Source organism: Carcharodon carcharias, chromosome 14 (genome assembly GCF_017639515.1).
Source record: "Carcharodon carcharias isolate sCarCar2 chromosome 14, sCarCar2.pri, whole genome shotgun sequence".
Lineage (NCBI taxonomy): Eukaryota > Metazoa > Chordata > Chondrichthyes > Lamniformes > Lamnidae > Carcharodon > Carcharodon carcharias.
In genome coordinates, this window is record NC_054480.1 from 62,812,957 (window position 1) to 62,829,752 (window position 16,796).

Below are 16,796 nucleotides of genomic sequence, written 5' to 3' on the forward strand. Positions count from 1 at the left end.
TTGCCATTCCACGCCCCCCACCCGCACCCCCCTCCCCACCCCCCCCACCACCCGCACAGGGAGCGCACAGCGCTTCCACGCAGACGTCACGCTGGGCAGGCCTTAATTAGCCCACCCACAAAAAATGGCGGCCGATCAGAAGGCTGCCTGTCCACGCCCGCTCCCACACATCCCCCCACAATGGGGGGAAAACTTTGCCCATTTATTCTACTCAGCATTCAGTTTTGAATTTCATAATCAAACAGATATCGGTTTTGCTTCTAAAGAAAACAAAGCTTTGTTTTTATCACTATTTTTTAGAATATGTGGTAGAATTAGAGATTCAAGGCATGAGTTACTTCATGGAGGCAAATTAAGCAATAATGTTACTAAAGATTACTGAGTTTTTCCTGCTGTTGGTATTGTTATAATGTGTTACATTGGGTGAGAGTCCAGAAAACAGAACTGGTAAGACATCCCAGCTGCAATAAAAATTAGAGACCTATGTAGGCCAAAATAAAACTAAAATACTAAAGGAAGTGGGAAAACCTGGAGTGTTGAAGCAATAGCATTTAAGAAGAGGCTTGATGCATATATAACAAAAATAGAATGGAGGAATACAGGAGCAGGGTGAAGAAAGGGAGATAGCAGAATTGGAAATTAGGAGATAAGCTGAGGAACCACAGTGTTTATGCTGATAAATAATGCTAAGGAGAGTCAGCTAGTATATCAGGAGCCAAGATAAAATAAATCTTGTTACCAACTCACATGTCTGATGAAGCAGCGTCCTACTCTGATGGGCTCCCTTGCACAGCTCTCCAACTCCTTCAGGAAGTAATGGCTGTGGAAATCATACAGCTTCTCCAGGTTTCCGAAGATAGCCCCTCGCTGTCCCCGCAGATCCTGGGGGAGATCCAGGCGCTCCATCTCAGGGAAGTAGTGTTCAACAATATAACCAAGGGAGCGGACATACTCTCTCTCAGTGATTAATATCTCTTCCATAATATGCTGCAGCTTATTACTTCGAATTAGCAAGGAACAGAAAGCAAAAATAAGTCTCAAAGAAAACCCAATGAACAATCTTAACTATTGATTCTTATGTTAAAAAGTTATCACATCAAAATATTTATGGATCAACATGTTAACTTTGCCAGCTCATATTTCATTATTCAGAATGTGCTTTTTAAGGTGAAAAATGTTATTGCAGGGGAACTGAAGATCTTTGCACTTTGAGTACTTCGGTTCAGATTCTCGCAGAGTTGTGGAGACTCCACAGAGTGCACAAAATGATGGACGAGACCCAGAGGTCCCACCCGTCATTTCCGACAGCCCATTTTCATTTGTAGGGGAAAGGTAGTGAGGCATGATTTGCACACGAGGAAAACCCGAATTCAGAAGCGCCATTTGAACTCAGTGCTCATTTTCACAGTACCAAGGGCCTTAGCAGGCACTGTCAGAATTATGAATTTTTGTAGTAGTCACAAATGCTTTTGAAGGATGGATAAGATCAGTAGAACTGTCATGGTGTGAAGTTATTTAAATCCCCAGCCCTCAAAAAATTTATAAAAACAGCCTGCCTGTGTCAGTGAGAGATTAAAAACACTCTGAAGCTCTTTAAATCCCTAGACCTTTAAAAATTAAAAAAAAGGCTGTCTGTGTCAGTGAGAGTAGAAAAAAATCTAGCATATACAATAGCTATTGATATTACCTCAAGTGCTATCATTAGGTGCTTTGCTGTTTCCCAAAACCTATCATTGTCTCAGTAGGGGATCCAAAATTCACAGTTAGATTGTCAGCTCAAAGAGGTTCTAAAAGGATTAGCTGTCTTTGATGTGGAGTTACGAATACAGTTTGCTTTTGTAGTGCTTGAGGGGATTGTAGTGCTTGAGGGGATTTAAATGATTTGAATCGGCTTTCACAAATGTGAGTGTGTTTTAATATAATAAAGGCAACAATAGATATTTAAACCTTTATTTTATTTCATCTCAGCATGGCTCCTGAGGCATGGTGGATAAGGCATGAATTGGCATCGAGGGTGCAAGAGGAAAGGTTGGTGGATGTGTTGGCATGTATTGACATAGGGGCTATAAGGGGCCATGAGGGTTGGCATAGATTGGCATGGATGGGCCAATGGGACTGGATGGGGGTGATGACATGTGAGGAGTGAGGGCTAGAAGGTTTAATATTTAACCAAACAACTAGGCCAAAGTCCCAGAGAACCAAGGTGGCCCTATTAAACAGCCTGTCTTGGCACTTGGCAGCACCTGTGGCCTTTGCATCTAGAGTTGGAAGGCCTGACTCCATCCTGTACCCAGTGAGTTTCTCTCAAGATGGGTGCAGCAAACCAGGAGATTAGGGGGAGGCAATGGCGTAGTGGCATTGTCACTGGATTAGTAATCCAGAGACCCAGGATAATGCTCTGAGGACTGGATTCATATCCTGCCATGGCAGATGGTGGAATCTGAGTTCAATAAAAATCTAGAATTAATAGTCTAATGACGACCAAAAAACCATTGTTGATTGTTGTAAAAACCCATCTGGCTCACTGATAAGGAAATCTGCTGTCCTTACCTGGTCTGGTCTACATGTGACTCCAGACCCACAGCAACATGGTTGACTCTTAAGTGCCCTCTGAACAAGGGCAATTCAGGACGGGCAATAAATGCTGGCTTGCCCAGCAATGCCCACATCGCATGAATGAATAAAAAAAAACTTCCCAAGTACCTGACTCAGGAGCAAAGATCAGGGCTCAGTGTCCATTCAATTTGTCACTTCATCCAACCAGATAGAGACAAGGCTTGGAAGAGTGATAGAGAATTAGAATTTCAAAAGAGAAATGGAAGAAAGTACGGTGCTCAAAGGATGAAAAGTTGCCCGAGGAGTAGGGGGTGAGATCAACGTGTCGAAAGGGGATAAAAGAAAAAAAAAATCACAAAATTCTCCATAAACTCCTCTGTAAATTTGATATCTCCTTCCCTCTTTGGAGAATCACAAAGCTCAAATCAGACTAGAATTCCTACAGCTTGATGCATACAAATGACCAGTGGACCGATATACTGATGTGTCAGTTGATCCCCATCTTCCAGTATTCAATCTGATCACCCCATGTTCTTCTGCACTGACCCTTCCACAGGCTTTCCACTTGGGGCAGAACTTTGCCCTTGACGGGCTGGCGGGCCCCACCGGCTCGGCGGCGGGTGGGCAGCCGATCACCGCCGCCAAAACGGGCCCCTGCGAAAGAGCACACATCTCCCTGAAACTAAGTGCTGCCTCAGGGAGAGTGTTAAAAGTTTTTGAAAGTTTAAAAATAGAAAAATAAAAAAATTATTAACATGTCCCCCTGAGATGGGACATGTTAATAAATATCACAGAAACTTTATTAAAATTTTTAAAAATCGACACGAAACCTCATCCCGCCGGTGGATGTTTTTTCAGAAGCCCGCGGGGGCTCCTGGCCTGCCCACCAACCTTAAGGTTGGACGGGCAGGGCCTTTAATTGATTTAACTACCCTGTCAATGGCCTCAATTGGCCATTGACAGGTCAGTGGGTGGACAGCTGATTTCACTATCCCCCTGCCTTCCTGAATATTTAAATGGGGCAGCATGACATCGGGGGCTCCCCCCTACGTCATCCTGCATCATTTTCATGTCGGCGAGCGGGCCTCGCCCCCAGCTCGCCAACGGAAAAATTCTGCCCTTGGGCTCTGCCCCACAATACACAGGATGCTTCAGCCAAAGAATTAGCTAGTATCCTGGTGCTTTTCACTCAAAGTACTGATAGCAGCATCCCACCCCCGACCCCCCCCCCCTCCAACCCCCCACCCCACCTGTTTCACATTCCGAAGATTATTCTAACTCCTTGCAGAATCCCAGTTACTCTAACATCTTCACGTATTTCCTACCCAGTGGCATCCTAGCCTTGCATCAAGTTTAACCACATGTACATCCAGATTTAGAGTCAATCAACTCTACATCGCTAGCTTTAGTAGTATTAAAGAACACTGCCCAATTGTCCTCAGAGCTAAATGTCCATGCAATTTTCCTTAGTTGTAGAATGTGCCACTTAAATAAGTGTGATTATAACTGTATGATTAGCTGAGCAAAACTACAGAAACGCAAGTGGTAACAGTGTACTTTCAATATTTATAATCTTCAATATTCGCCAAGGAAATAACCAGCAAAAAAGATACTGATATTTTTATCTTGTCAGATTTCATCTGAAAGCAAAGTAATGATGTGTGGTTTGGAGGGGAACTTGCAAGTTGTGGTGTTTCCCATGCATCTGCTGGCTTTGTACTTCTAGGTGGCAGAGAATGCAGTTTTGAAGCTGCTTTCAAAAGAGCTTTAGCAAGTTGCTGCAGTGTATCTTGTAGATGGTACACATTACTGCCACTGTGCATCAGTGGTGAAGGGAGTGAATGTTTAAGGTGGTGAATGGAGTGCCAATCAAGCGGGCTGTTTTGTTCTAGATGGTTCTGAGCTTCTAGGGTGTGGTTGAAGCTGCACTCATCCAGACAAGTGGAGGGCATTCCATCACACTCCTGACTTGTGCCTTATAAATAGAGGGCAGACACTGGCGGAGTCAGGAGGTACTCGCCACAGTATTTCCAGTGTCTGACCTGCTCTTGTAGCCACAGTATTAATATAGCTAGTCTAGGGTGTTGATAGTGGGGATTCAATGATGGTTAGGTTCTCCCTTGTTGGAGATGGTCGTTGTGTGGCATTTTTGTGGTGCAAATACTACACATATAAGAATTTGACAGTATTTGCTTAAACAAAATACAGCAAAATAGTGGTGCCCTAAAAGAGTAAAATATAACTCAGTGCAATCCCAAAATACCCTTAAATTAATCCTGAATTAAGAGAATAATGGAAGGCAATGAGAGTGTCAGCTGCTGCTCAGTTGGTAGCGCTCTGGCCTCTGAACCACAAGGTTCCAAGTTCAAGTTCCCGGTCCAAGGCTGGAACATATAAAAATCAAGGCAGACACTCCAGTGCAGTACTGAGGGAGTGCTGCACTGTTGGAGATGCATCAGGTGAGACATTAAACCGTGGTCCCATCTGCCTGTTGGTGGATGTAAAAAACACCATGGCTCCATTCAAAGAAGAGCAGGAGAGTTATCCCGGGTGTCCTGGCCAATATCTGTCCTTCAACTAATATCACAAGGAACAAATTATCTGGTAATTATAACATTGTTAACCACATTTATAAATGTTGGTGGAATATAGATGTTAGACTCTGATGCCAACACAGCTGAAGCAGATGAATGTCTGTGAGGCATATGGGAAGAGAGAGGGAGAAAAAATGGGAGGTAAACAGAGAGTGAAGGAAAGATAAATAGTGGATGATGAGTAAATAGTTGAAGGAAATTGCAAATTTTCATGGCCCTCCGACACAGCTCTGCTATAGCTTCCAGTGCAATGGTTGAAAATTAGGCCCAGACTTGAATATGTTGCAAGTTCCTGTATTCCCACATTGAACCTGACATAATGTTAGCACCTAGTAAGACTAGACGTACTGCACCATTCACCAGCAAAAATTAGATTCACCAGAGCAATTCAAGCTGGGATCATGACCCGATCTCCAACTTATAAGTGAATGTAACCACCTTGCAAAGGGAGCTGTTAGGAGCAGTTTTGCTTTGGTTTCAAGGACAGAATCACCATGCCTAAATACCAGAATTTATGACTTCTTTTCTAAAGCCTTAATGCCACAGACACTCCCACTGGAACATAAAGCAGAGGGTCTCCCCAAGACTTTGTGGTCTTGGGTTGGGCCAATGTCTGAGGCCCTGAAAGGGTGTATCTATGCATCTCAATATGGATTTCAGCCATATTGAAACTTCTGCCATCTGGTTATCTAGGGATACAGCAGAGGTATTTGGGACAGGGATCCAGTCGCACTGGTTTCCCATCCCTTCTCTCACCCCAGTGAGTAAAGGTGCAGGCGGATGTTTAAGCTGGCAAATATGGTGCCAATCAAGTGGACTGTTTCATCCTGGATGGTGCTGGGCTTCTTCAGTGTTGCAGCAGTTGGACCCATCCAGGCAAGCGGAGAGTATTTATGATGCTGCTATTTGTGCCTTTTAGGTGGTGGAGAAGCTTTAGGAATTGAGGAGTTGAAACTTAATTGTCTGAAAATTCATCTGAGGAAAAAAAATGTAATTGGTTTCTTATATTAACATCTAAGGGACAAGTTGCATCCCAAATATCAAAGTTATATCCTTACTAGGAAGTTGTTTTTATTTCCTTTTTCAATTCCTGTATTGTTCCATGTTTCAAACTTGGTCCTGGAATTCTACTTAGGACAGGACTCATAACTGGAGTAGCACCGCTGCTATTTCTATTAGTTGTCGTATTCTTTGGACCTTTGTCTTCGGAGTAGAAGCTTGCATGCCGTGACAATTGGAAACCCTGTGCTGCCTGCATGATCTTCTTTGAAGGGTAACCTTTGTGCCGAATAGGAGGAGAGAAGACAGGATCTGAATAAGAAGGAAGAGAACAGATCTGTGATCTGTTCTCATCACTGGAAACTTCACTTGAGTGCAGCCACAGGGGCCAGTTAAACATTGAAGAGTTCGCTGGTTCTCTGTTTGGTTTATTTGTTGTACTTTCTTTATGGCTCTGAATGTTCCTGGCAGACAAAGGCTTACAATTTTCCTTTCTCTGCCAGATTGCATAGTTTTCTGGCCTTGAGCTCCCAGACACATGAGAGCAACTTGTGATTATATCCTTATTACACTTCTGACCAGTACCCTTTGACTCTCCATTAATGTCCAACGAAGGAGTTCTATCGGCTTTTAGGGTCTTCCTACAAAATTCCAGTTTTTCCTCAAGGAGTTGCCTGACCTCCTGACACTTCAACCAGGTGACATTCCACATCTTCATCCCTTTAGTACTGTTTAGGCTATGAACCTGGCTCTTCATTTGCTGAAATTTTTCAACAGAGAACTCTGTAAACTTCTGATGATAACTCTCAAGATGTTCCAACATTGCTTCATTGCACATTCCCGACTGGTTCAAGTAATATTTACATTCCTCTGCAAACTTTGTGGCCTAATAAAAGAGGACAAACATGCAATATAAATTAGTAAAAAGGAAAATACAGCAGATGCTGGAAACCTGAAAGAAAAACAGCACATTAGTGAGCACCAGTGGAGAGAACAGATGACCAGGCTTAAAGAAACCCATTTATTTTCTCTCTCAAGTCATTGACTGACCTACTGTATACTTCTAGCATTTTCTGTTATTTGCATTCAATATATATTAATCATGCATGACAAAATTATAGAGCCTACATCCTTAACAGTTTTCCTTGGGCTTCTTTTAGCTATTTGTGTATATATTTGCAGTCTGAAGTCTGAGGAAGAATGGATTTCAACTACAGACACATGTAAGGTGGGGCTGTAACTTACCTTACTCACCACATGTATGAAACAAAATATACAGATTGAGAAACAAGTAGACCTACATCAGTTAACCTCAAGAAGGTTCCCCCGATTGACCACTTTAACTTTGGCAAGGGATTCATGGAAATATGAGAGAATTGAGGTAAAAGTAATTTACCACATTTCTCCAGAGTTTCTGTGGCCTGGATTTTCAAAGTGGGACTGGGAACCCAACACCTGGATGAATTCCAAAGTAATATTTGAATGTAAATGACCTAATTGGCCTAGAGGGAAGATCAACACCCAATTAGAGACACTGAGTGTCTCTGCGAGGCGTGAGTTGTTTAAAAGGTGGCATAAGAATAAACTCAGCAGCTATAGGCCAGTCAGATTAATCTTGGGGCAAGGCTTTTTGAAGTGATAATCCAGGACGGAATTAGCAGTTACTTGGACAAGTGCAGATTAATTAAGGAAAGCAGGACAGACTTTTTAAAGGCAAAGTGTATTTAACTGACTTGCTTGATTTTTTTGATAAGGTAACAAACAGTTTATGAGGGTGTTTGAAAAAGTGCTATAAAATAGGCTTGCTAGCAGAGTTGATGCCCATGGAATAAAAGGGACAGCGCGTACGAAGTCAGCTGAGTGACAGGAAACAGCAAGTTGTGGTAAACTGGACTGGAGGAAGGTAAACTGTGGGGTCTATCTGGGGTTGGCACTAGAACAACTGTTTTTTGGACATGTATTAATGATTTGGACTTGGGTATACAGGGCACCGTTTCAAAAATTGAAGGTGACACAAAACTTGGGGGTATAATGAACCGAGAGAAGGATAGTGATGGAATTCATAGAGTCATAGAATGATTAGAGCACAGAAGGAGCCCATTTAGTTTTCATTGAGCTTGTGCTGTCACTCTGCAAGAGCAATTTAACTAGCGCCACTTCTGAAATCCCATATAATTATCTCTCTTAACTCAAATTGGAAAATTAAGTGCTGTTGTGCTTGACCATTTTGGTGGGATTAGCATCACTTTTAATCTTTTAGAACCTATGAATGAGGATCAGCCCCACAAATTCTCTCCTTAATTCTATATGTTGGTTAGTGTAAATACCTGAAAGTTTATTTTTCAAGTGCCAGTCAGTCTTGTTAAGGAAAAATGTAGAATGGCAAGTGTGGATTTTAGTATATTTTATTTAGCTCATGCATTTTGTAACATCATAGGAAGAAATTCCATAAGCAAACCACTTATTTTATAGTTCCTCGAGTTACGATTATCTTGATACAAACCTTATCACAGTAGGTGTATAAGTTAACTAGAGCCTCCAATTCTACTTGACGCCTCTTAGCTCTAATGTGAAAGTTGTTCAGTCGTAGTTTGAAATTTTCCACCATATCTTTGAACACTGAAAACTCAGGATATGAAAAACCATCCAGTAGGTCTGCTTCTTTCAACAGCTCCAAGCCCTTTTTATATTCCTGCTGTAAGATATAATTGCAGGGAAATTGAGGAGTGAAAAATTACTAATCGCTGGACTCAAGAAAAACAACTGCATTTATATGGCACCTTGGATGTCCCAAGGCCTGTCACAGATGTGCCACCAAATAAAGTTTGATACCAAACCCCATAAGGAGATATTAGTATAGGTGAAGCAGGTTTTTAAGCAGTGTCTTAAAGGAGGAGCAAGAGCTCGAGATACAGAGGGGGGCAAAGCTGGAATTCCAGAGCTTAGAACAAAATTTTAGCTTTATTAAACATAATTTTGCCCTATTCCCTCCATTCATTTTGTGCCTTTATTAAATTATCAACATCTTTTATGTAGCTGTTATTCATCCACTCACTGATGAGCTACTTGTAATTCAGGATCTAAGTGGTAACATACCTGAAATAAGTCTTAACACTGTAAACATATTGAATACAGTGTGTGCAGAACTGACAGATCAGCTCAATAATTCGTACAATGAAAGTTGAGTTACCACATAAAGTTTGCCTATCAGAATTCTGAATTTTCTAAATTAAATGAAATATGCATAAAATAAACAGTGGATTTCTGCGGTTGCTGTCCATTAAAACATTATAGCATCAAGGAAGATCTCACAAATTGTAATTTATGTCATAGCCATGGCTGCAGATGTCACTATCTTATCAGTTACACTCTTTAGGTTTGTTAATGTCAATTACATTGTAAAGGTTAAGAGAAACAGGTGATGGGTATTAATTATCTTTGAGAAAATAGAAATAGGGGAGAGCTAGGACACTGGGTGTAATAGGAGGAGAGCTGCGAGACTGAACAAGTCAATAAACTCCCTCAACAAGGGAAAAACTCTGTGGGCTGCATCTTCCGGTCAGCGAGCGGGGGGACGGGGCCCACTTGCTGATGTGTAAAATTACACGGGGTGACGTCAGGCGGGCGTCCTAATGCCATCCCGCATCATTTACATTTTTAGGTCGCCGACCTGTCAACGGCCTATTAAGCCCATTAAAAAAGTAATTGAAATCATAATGGACCTGCCAGTCCAACCTTAAGGTTGGCGGGCAGGCCAGGAGCCCTGGCAGGCTTCAGAAAAAACATGAAACCTTATTCACAGGCGGGATAAGGTTTCATGAGGGATTTAAAAATTTCAGAATATTTTAAAATAAATGTTATGGGCATGTCCCAGCTCATGTGATAGTGTCACATGGGGGGATATGGCAAAAAAAAAATTCTATTTAAACTGCATTTCACATTTGAGCCGACCTCCCTGAGGCAGCACTCCTGGCTCAGGGAATCTGCACCCTCCGCCCCCCCCGCCACCCAGAGAGCGCATAGCGCTTCCTGGTGGACATCATGCTGGGTGGGCCTTAATTGGCCCGCCCACATAAAATGGCGGCATGCCCCCAACCGGGGGCGCCAATCGGGAACCCGCCTACCCACGCCTAGTCCCGCACATCACTCCCGACCAGGGGTAAATGGTGCCCTGTGTCTTGGTTTCAGCTTCACCAACCAGCTTGGATCCTGTTAACAAAGGAGACCATTTAATTGGCTAGTTCTTATCTCCTGTCCTAATGTTTGCATTGCTTCTTGGCAGTTTGGTTACCTGAGGAGTATTTTATTGTTTAATAAATGTTCTTTTTGTGTACTGTGCACATAAACTGACAGCAACTACTTCCGTTTTAAACAACAAATGGAATCGAACTCTTCTATACATGGAGTAACTCCATGAAAATCTTTCATGTTGAGGATTATCTCTTGAGTTTAACAACTAAAAATGCACGATTATAAGAAGCTATTCAGTGAAAATACACAGGGGTATATTTTCTGATCGGTCCTGCTTCTATGTCAACACATGATATGATTGTTTTAAATCCCTCTATTCATTTTTAATGCAGGTATTAACCCATTTCAAGTAAATATTGGCCAGCCTTATACACCATCTGGATGGTGAATAAGCATTCAATATTTAAGAGTTTTTTCATTGGGAAAATGCCTACTGTACAATAAAACATACAGATATAGTCAAATGAAGCAGTGCTAAATATGACTTACTGTGGCCAACATAAAGAATCCAGAGAAATTATGCTGTGTTTGTTGCATGGTATTGAGTGACTCTCCATTTGTAACTAAATCCTGCAAATATGATTCACCTTCACAAAGAAGCCAATTGTTTTGCTGTAAAATAAAACAATAAGATCATAAGCAAAACATTCTCCAATAATCAATTTAACTTAAGCAGAGAGTAGGGATTTTCAGGTTGGCAAGCTACAACTGGTGGAGTGCCACAGGGTTCAGTGTTGGAGCTTTGACTAGTTACAACCTACATCATTGATTTGGATGAAGAGGCTGAATGTACGGCAGCTAAATTTGCTGATGACACAAAGAAAGGTAGGAAAGTAAATTGTCAAGAGGAGGTAGTGAGTCTGCAAAGGGATATAGGCAGGTTAAGTGAGTGGGTAAAAATTTGGCAGAAGGAATATCAAGAGGGAAAATGTGAGCTTGTTCACTTTGGCAGGAAGAATAGAAAAACAGTACGCTATTTAAATGAAAAGAGATTTCAGAAATTGCTGGTACAGTGGGATCCGGATGTCCTGGTACAAGAATCACAAAATGTTAGTATTCAGGTACAGCAAGTGATTAGGAAGGCAAATGGATTGTTGTTATTTATTGCATGGAGAATATAAAATATAAAATATAAAAAGAATATAAAAGTAAGGGAGATTTACTGTAGCTGTACAGGGCATTGGTGAGACCACATCTGGAAAACAGTTTTGTACAGTTTGAAAAAAAATGTAATGGCATTAGAAACAGTACAGAGAAGGTTCACTCGACTCATTCCTGGAATGAAGGGCTTATCTTATGACAAAAGGTTGAACAGGTCAGGCCTATACCCATTGGAATTTAGAAGAATGAGAGATGAGCTAATCAGAACATAAAAGATCCTGAGGGGACTTGACATGGTAAATACCAGGAGGATGTTCCCACTTGTGGGGGAGACTATAACTAGGGGGCACAGTTTAAGAATAACGGGTCCCAATTAAGACTGAGATGAGGAGAATTTTTTCTCTCAGAGGATCATTAGTCTGTAGAATTCTCTTGCCCAGAGAGCAGTGGAGGCTGGGTCATTGAATTTATTCAAGGCAGAGTTAGACAGATTTTTGATAGACAAGGGAGTCAAGGGTTATGAGCAGCAGATAGGAAAATGGATTTGAAATCACAACCAGATCAGCCATGATTTTATTGAATGGCAGAGCAGGCTCAAAGAGCCAAATGGCCTGCTCCTGCTCCTAATTCCTATGTTCCTAAATGTCCTACCCCTTACTGTGAGATTGCGTCCCCTGGTTCTAGACCACCACCCCCACCCCCAACATTGTTAAAATCAGCCGTAGTGTCTGAAGTCTCCTCTTCCCCATATGATTGTTTTATCTCTAATTAAGCTTTGCTGAATCTCCAAGGCATTGATGTTCCTTTTACAGCTGGTTGCCTCAAAGTGCACAGTACCCGTAATAGTAGCCTAACCTGTGCCTTGCATAAATTTATCATTCCAATTTTGAACTTGAACCCAATGCACCTATTCATAAAATTTAAATCGTTTCTGGCCTTTTCATGACTTTTCTAATCTCACTTCAATTCTAGGGCAGAATTTCACCATCCGAGAGTGGGGGTGGGGGGGCGCGCTCACTGGCTAGTAAAATGAAGAGGGATGATGTCGGGCGGAACCCCTGACACGCCCCGTTTAAATTTTCAGGAAGGCGGGGGTGCAGCAAAACCAGCTGCGCTCCCGCCGACCTGTCAATGGCCAATTGAGGCCATTGACAGGATCAGTTAAGCAATTAAAGGACCTGCCCATCCAACCTTAAGGTTGGTGGGCAGGCCAGGAGCCCCAGCGGCAAATAAATAAAACACGAAACCTCGTCCACTGGTGGGATAAGGTTTCATGTAGGGTTTTAAAAATTGTAATAAAATTGTTATGGAAATTATGAACATGTCTCAACTCATGTGACATTGTCACATGAGGGGACATGTAAGGGATTTTTTTCTTCTCTATTTTTAATTTTTATAAAAGTCGAGGCGATCTCCCTGAGGCTGCACTTAGCCTCAGGGAGATGAGCGTGCTCTTTCGTGCACATGCGAAGGAGTGCATATTCGATTTTAGGGAATCCCCCCCGCCTGCACAGGGAGTGCATAGCGCTTCCCAGCAGACGTCACGCTGGGTGGACCTTAATTGGTCCACCCACTTAAAATGGAGGTGCAGCTCTGATCACTGCTGGCTATCGGCTCTACGACCGCCCACGATTGGGTCAGGCATGCCCGAGAAATGGAAAATTCCGCCCCAAGTCTTTCTTTTCTTTGTTCATGGAAATGTGTAATATAATCCTTAGTCTTTCTGTTCATCCATATTTCCGCAGCATCTTCTCAGTGCTATCCTTCATTTTCCTCCAAATGCACTATACTTCCCCACAGTAAGTTGCATTAAAATCTTTTTCACTGCTGGCCAAACCTCTAACAAGTTTGTGATGAGATGCTTCATCAAAAGCTTTCTGAAAATCCAAATATACCACATCTATTGTATTTCCTTCATCCATCAAATCAGTCATCTCTATTAAATTTGATGTATCACATTTATAACAACGCAGAGAAAAAACCCATTCTGTGGGTGCTGATGCCTAAAGGACTAAGGGTCAAATAATATGGAATTAATACAGGAATATTAGCTTATAAGTTACTGTGGGTAAACTTATAGTAAAACGTATTTTAACTGGAGTCAAAACTAGCTTGCAAACACCACATGATTAACTCCCTTCACAACAATGTAAATTCACTGATAAGAAATAGACACACCGAAAAACAGTATTCTATGGTTTTTGCTATTGCACTAGCATGTAAGGGTACAATGCTACCACTGATAATTAAAACAACAATCAAATAAAAGGATGCTAAGCCTCAAGTCTTATTATCTTGCTGGAGACTGTACCTTGACTAAGCTAATCCCAAACCTGTTTGAATTTGTCCTCCAGTCTCCTCAAATCCAGCAAGAACTCTAGGTGCTGCAGACACTGGTTGGACCTCATTACTAGAGTATGGACATTCTCCTCCACTATATTGTAGAGAGGCGTTATTGAATCAATGGTGTCCCTGCAAATAAAAGGAGGAAAGGTTATAAATCATGCAAGTGAGAAGATTTAAATCATATACATTTACAGTACTATCATGGTAAGAGGGTTTACATAATAAACAACCAGTAAGAAGTTAGTGAACATGAAATTATATCCCTGTAAACAAATATCAGTTACTCCAAATTTCATTGGTTGGTGGATGATATAGTGGAAAAAGGCATTTCTGCTTTGTGGAAATATTGGGGTGGGGGGTTACTTTAACTTACCTGACCTTCTGGGAATTGAGGGTGGGGGTAGGGGAGCTGGCAGAGGGCAAGGAATCTGGAATTTAGTATCCCCCACACTCTGTGGAGTACAGCACTTAACGTGCCATCAGCGATAAGTGCCATGCCCAGCCCCTAGCCTGATTGGCAGGCTTGACTTCCAGTTGATCAGAAAACACTGTGGAGAAGGTCAGGGGGCAAAGTTAAGTTTGTGTTCCAGGGAGAGATAGCCCAATCCTGGGAAAGAGAGGATTCCGACCGCAGAGTCCATGAAAGGGGTGGCGGGGAGGTAGAGGAGGGAGGAAAGGGGAGGAGGGGCTTCGAGGTGAGGTTGGAAGCCTCGGTGGTGGGAGAGATGAATGATGTTATCAAGGGCCACAGTTTACCCAAAAGAGGGTCAAGGAGTCACAAGTGGTTTAACGCAGTTTATTAAGAAGTGACTGTTCAAATACAACACAAAATCAAAATAGACAGATTAGACATACAACCTGTGGCAGGTGAGATGGTTTACACCTGTGCACAGTGAATGGGTACTCCCCAGGGCAAAGGTCATAAAAATTGCTTTCCATGCCTACAAGCAAAGCTGTGAATTGTCACTGGTGTGGCCGTGGAGTAATCCATTGACCAACACTCTCAGCTAAAAGAAGGAAATAAATAAGTATGCATCTGAAAGAAGAGGCTAATAGATCAAGCAGATGATCACCTATTTTAATTGGGTTTTGTTTCAAACCATCTTGTTCATGATAAATCCTCTGTTACACCAAAGTTAACTTACATTCCACAATTATTAACTCCTTTCATCAATAAACGATAAATCCCGATCATATTCCCGAAATCACTAGTAATCCTCCTGAGTTGTTGGTGTTTTGGGGAAAATTACATAAGAATTATTCTCATCTAAACATTTCAAGACTAAAATTTGAGTGTTCTTACCCTGTTTAGAGTCATTCTTTCTGTTAGATTTTATCCATAATATGAAATTAGGAGGGAAAAGGGGGAAAAATGGTCTCACAGAGTCGGGAAAGGTTGAGAGGAGGATCTGGGAAGTGGAGCTTCATCGTGCTATCAAGCTGTCTTTTCTCTACAGTAGTTTCAGAGCCCAGCATCCATTGGAGAAAACCCAACTGTCTAGTATCAATCCTTTTCTCTCACAGCAAGAACAACAGCATGACTGAATAGGCCACCATGAGTGCAGATTGTGGAAGAGACAGGCAGATAGGCAACATAGTGGAAGATTTGATAAGAAAGAACTAAGTGGGAAGATCAGGTGAGCACTGAGGAAGGATCAGGGGATATTATAGGCACAAGAAGCACCAAGAGTCAAAGGCAGAGGCAAGTGGGTAAGAAAGGATAAATCACAAGTGGACATCCATAGAATGTAATTATCCTTGGTGTACTTCTATAAAGCCCTAAAAAAATCTTATGACACTTCATAAAGATGGCTTTGTAGAATGGAACTAAAATTAGGGTAAGTGACTGAAGATATGCATGAAGATTTGGATTTTGAGGATGCTTTTGAAAGTCAAGCATAATTGAATGAGATGGAGGAGTTTAGGAAGGGAATTCCAAAGTGCAGGGCCTTGTTGACTGAAGGCTTTGTCATTGATGATGAGTAGGATGCTCAGTAGATTGCATGAGAAAAGCAGCGGGAGTGAGCTGAGACATTCAGACCACAGAAGGAGGGTGGATGAGGATGTGGAAGAATTTGTAAACAAGAAGTCAGATTTTCAAACCAATTCTTTGGAGATTGGGAAGCTGGTAGAAGTCACCCAGAATCGAGGTGATAGCTGAACAGGTATGGGGTAGAAGGCGGCTCACACAGTTGTGTACAAGTTGCAACTTCTGTAGGGTAGAACCTGGAAACTTGACAAGGAATAAATGATAAGTTGAACCCAGAAGTGATAGAAGTGTGAAATAGGGCTTCGGTGGCAGTGCACACTACATTAATATTCTATGCATTATTCGTTGTTTGTAAGTAGTTTCAAACAATGAATATGCAGTTGATAATTATATTGATGCCAATACAATGGTACTCTTGGTAATTAGAATCAAAAACATTCAGGTTCCCACCTGTAATCCTCAGAGAAACTGAATCTCGATTCCTCTTTCTTGAGCCTGGCAAGAATTGCTCCACCTTCCAACTGTAAAGTAACCAATCGGGCATCTTGCAGAACATGCTTCATCATTGTCTTGTGCTTACTGATGCAATCAATAACTTCCTTTAAACAAAGAAAAGATAAAATTACAGCTGCAGAATGGAAGTTGTCATAAACCAATAATACTATGGACACCTCACGTTTACAATCAGAATAGAAGACCTTCAATAATATTGCAGCTGGGTAAAATGGCAATTAAGATGCTTTATTAATGTAATTATCCCTACACAATTCAATCACAATTCAATTTGCACTCAGAAAATGTGATCTGTGATTGATTTGTGTCCAAATGCAAGACGTTTATTTTCTCTCTGCTACTGCTGCTTCTCCTCCCCTCCCCACTGTCAACTGATGAGAGAATTGTCTAAAACCCTAACTTCATGCAAACACATGTAGGGAAGGATCAATGTGCAAAATTTAAAC

At 41.7% G+C, this 16,796-nt stretch overlaps 1 protein-coding gene across 2 annotated transcripts in view; it reads right to left on the reverse strand.

Annotated features, from left to right (window-relative positions):
- LOC121287443 (pleckstrin homology domain-containing family G member 4B-like) overlaps positions 1–16,796 on the reverse strand; it is a 198,406-nt gene that overhangs the window by 35,320 nt on the left and 146,290 nt on the right. For both annotated transcript variants that reach the window (XR_005945191.1, XM_041205331.1), the window contains exons 11-16: positions 16,288–16,436; positions 13,835–13,973; positions 10,890–11,012; positions 8,653–8,844; positions 6,209–7,035; positions 748–1,000 (exon numbers count right to left, since the gene is read on the reverse strand). Coding sequence is in view for 1 of the 2 variants with exons in the window: in XM_041205331.1 (XP_041061265.1) it covers positions 748–1,000; positions 6,209–7,035; positions 8,653–8,844; positions 10,890–11,012; positions 13,835–13,973; positions 16,288–16,436 (1,683 nt within the window). In the remaining variant the exon portion in view is untranslated. The remainder of the gene's footprint in view (positions 1–747; positions 1,001–6,208; positions 7,036–8,652; positions 8,845–10,889; positions 11,013–13,834; positions 13,974–16,287; positions 16,437–16,796) is intronic.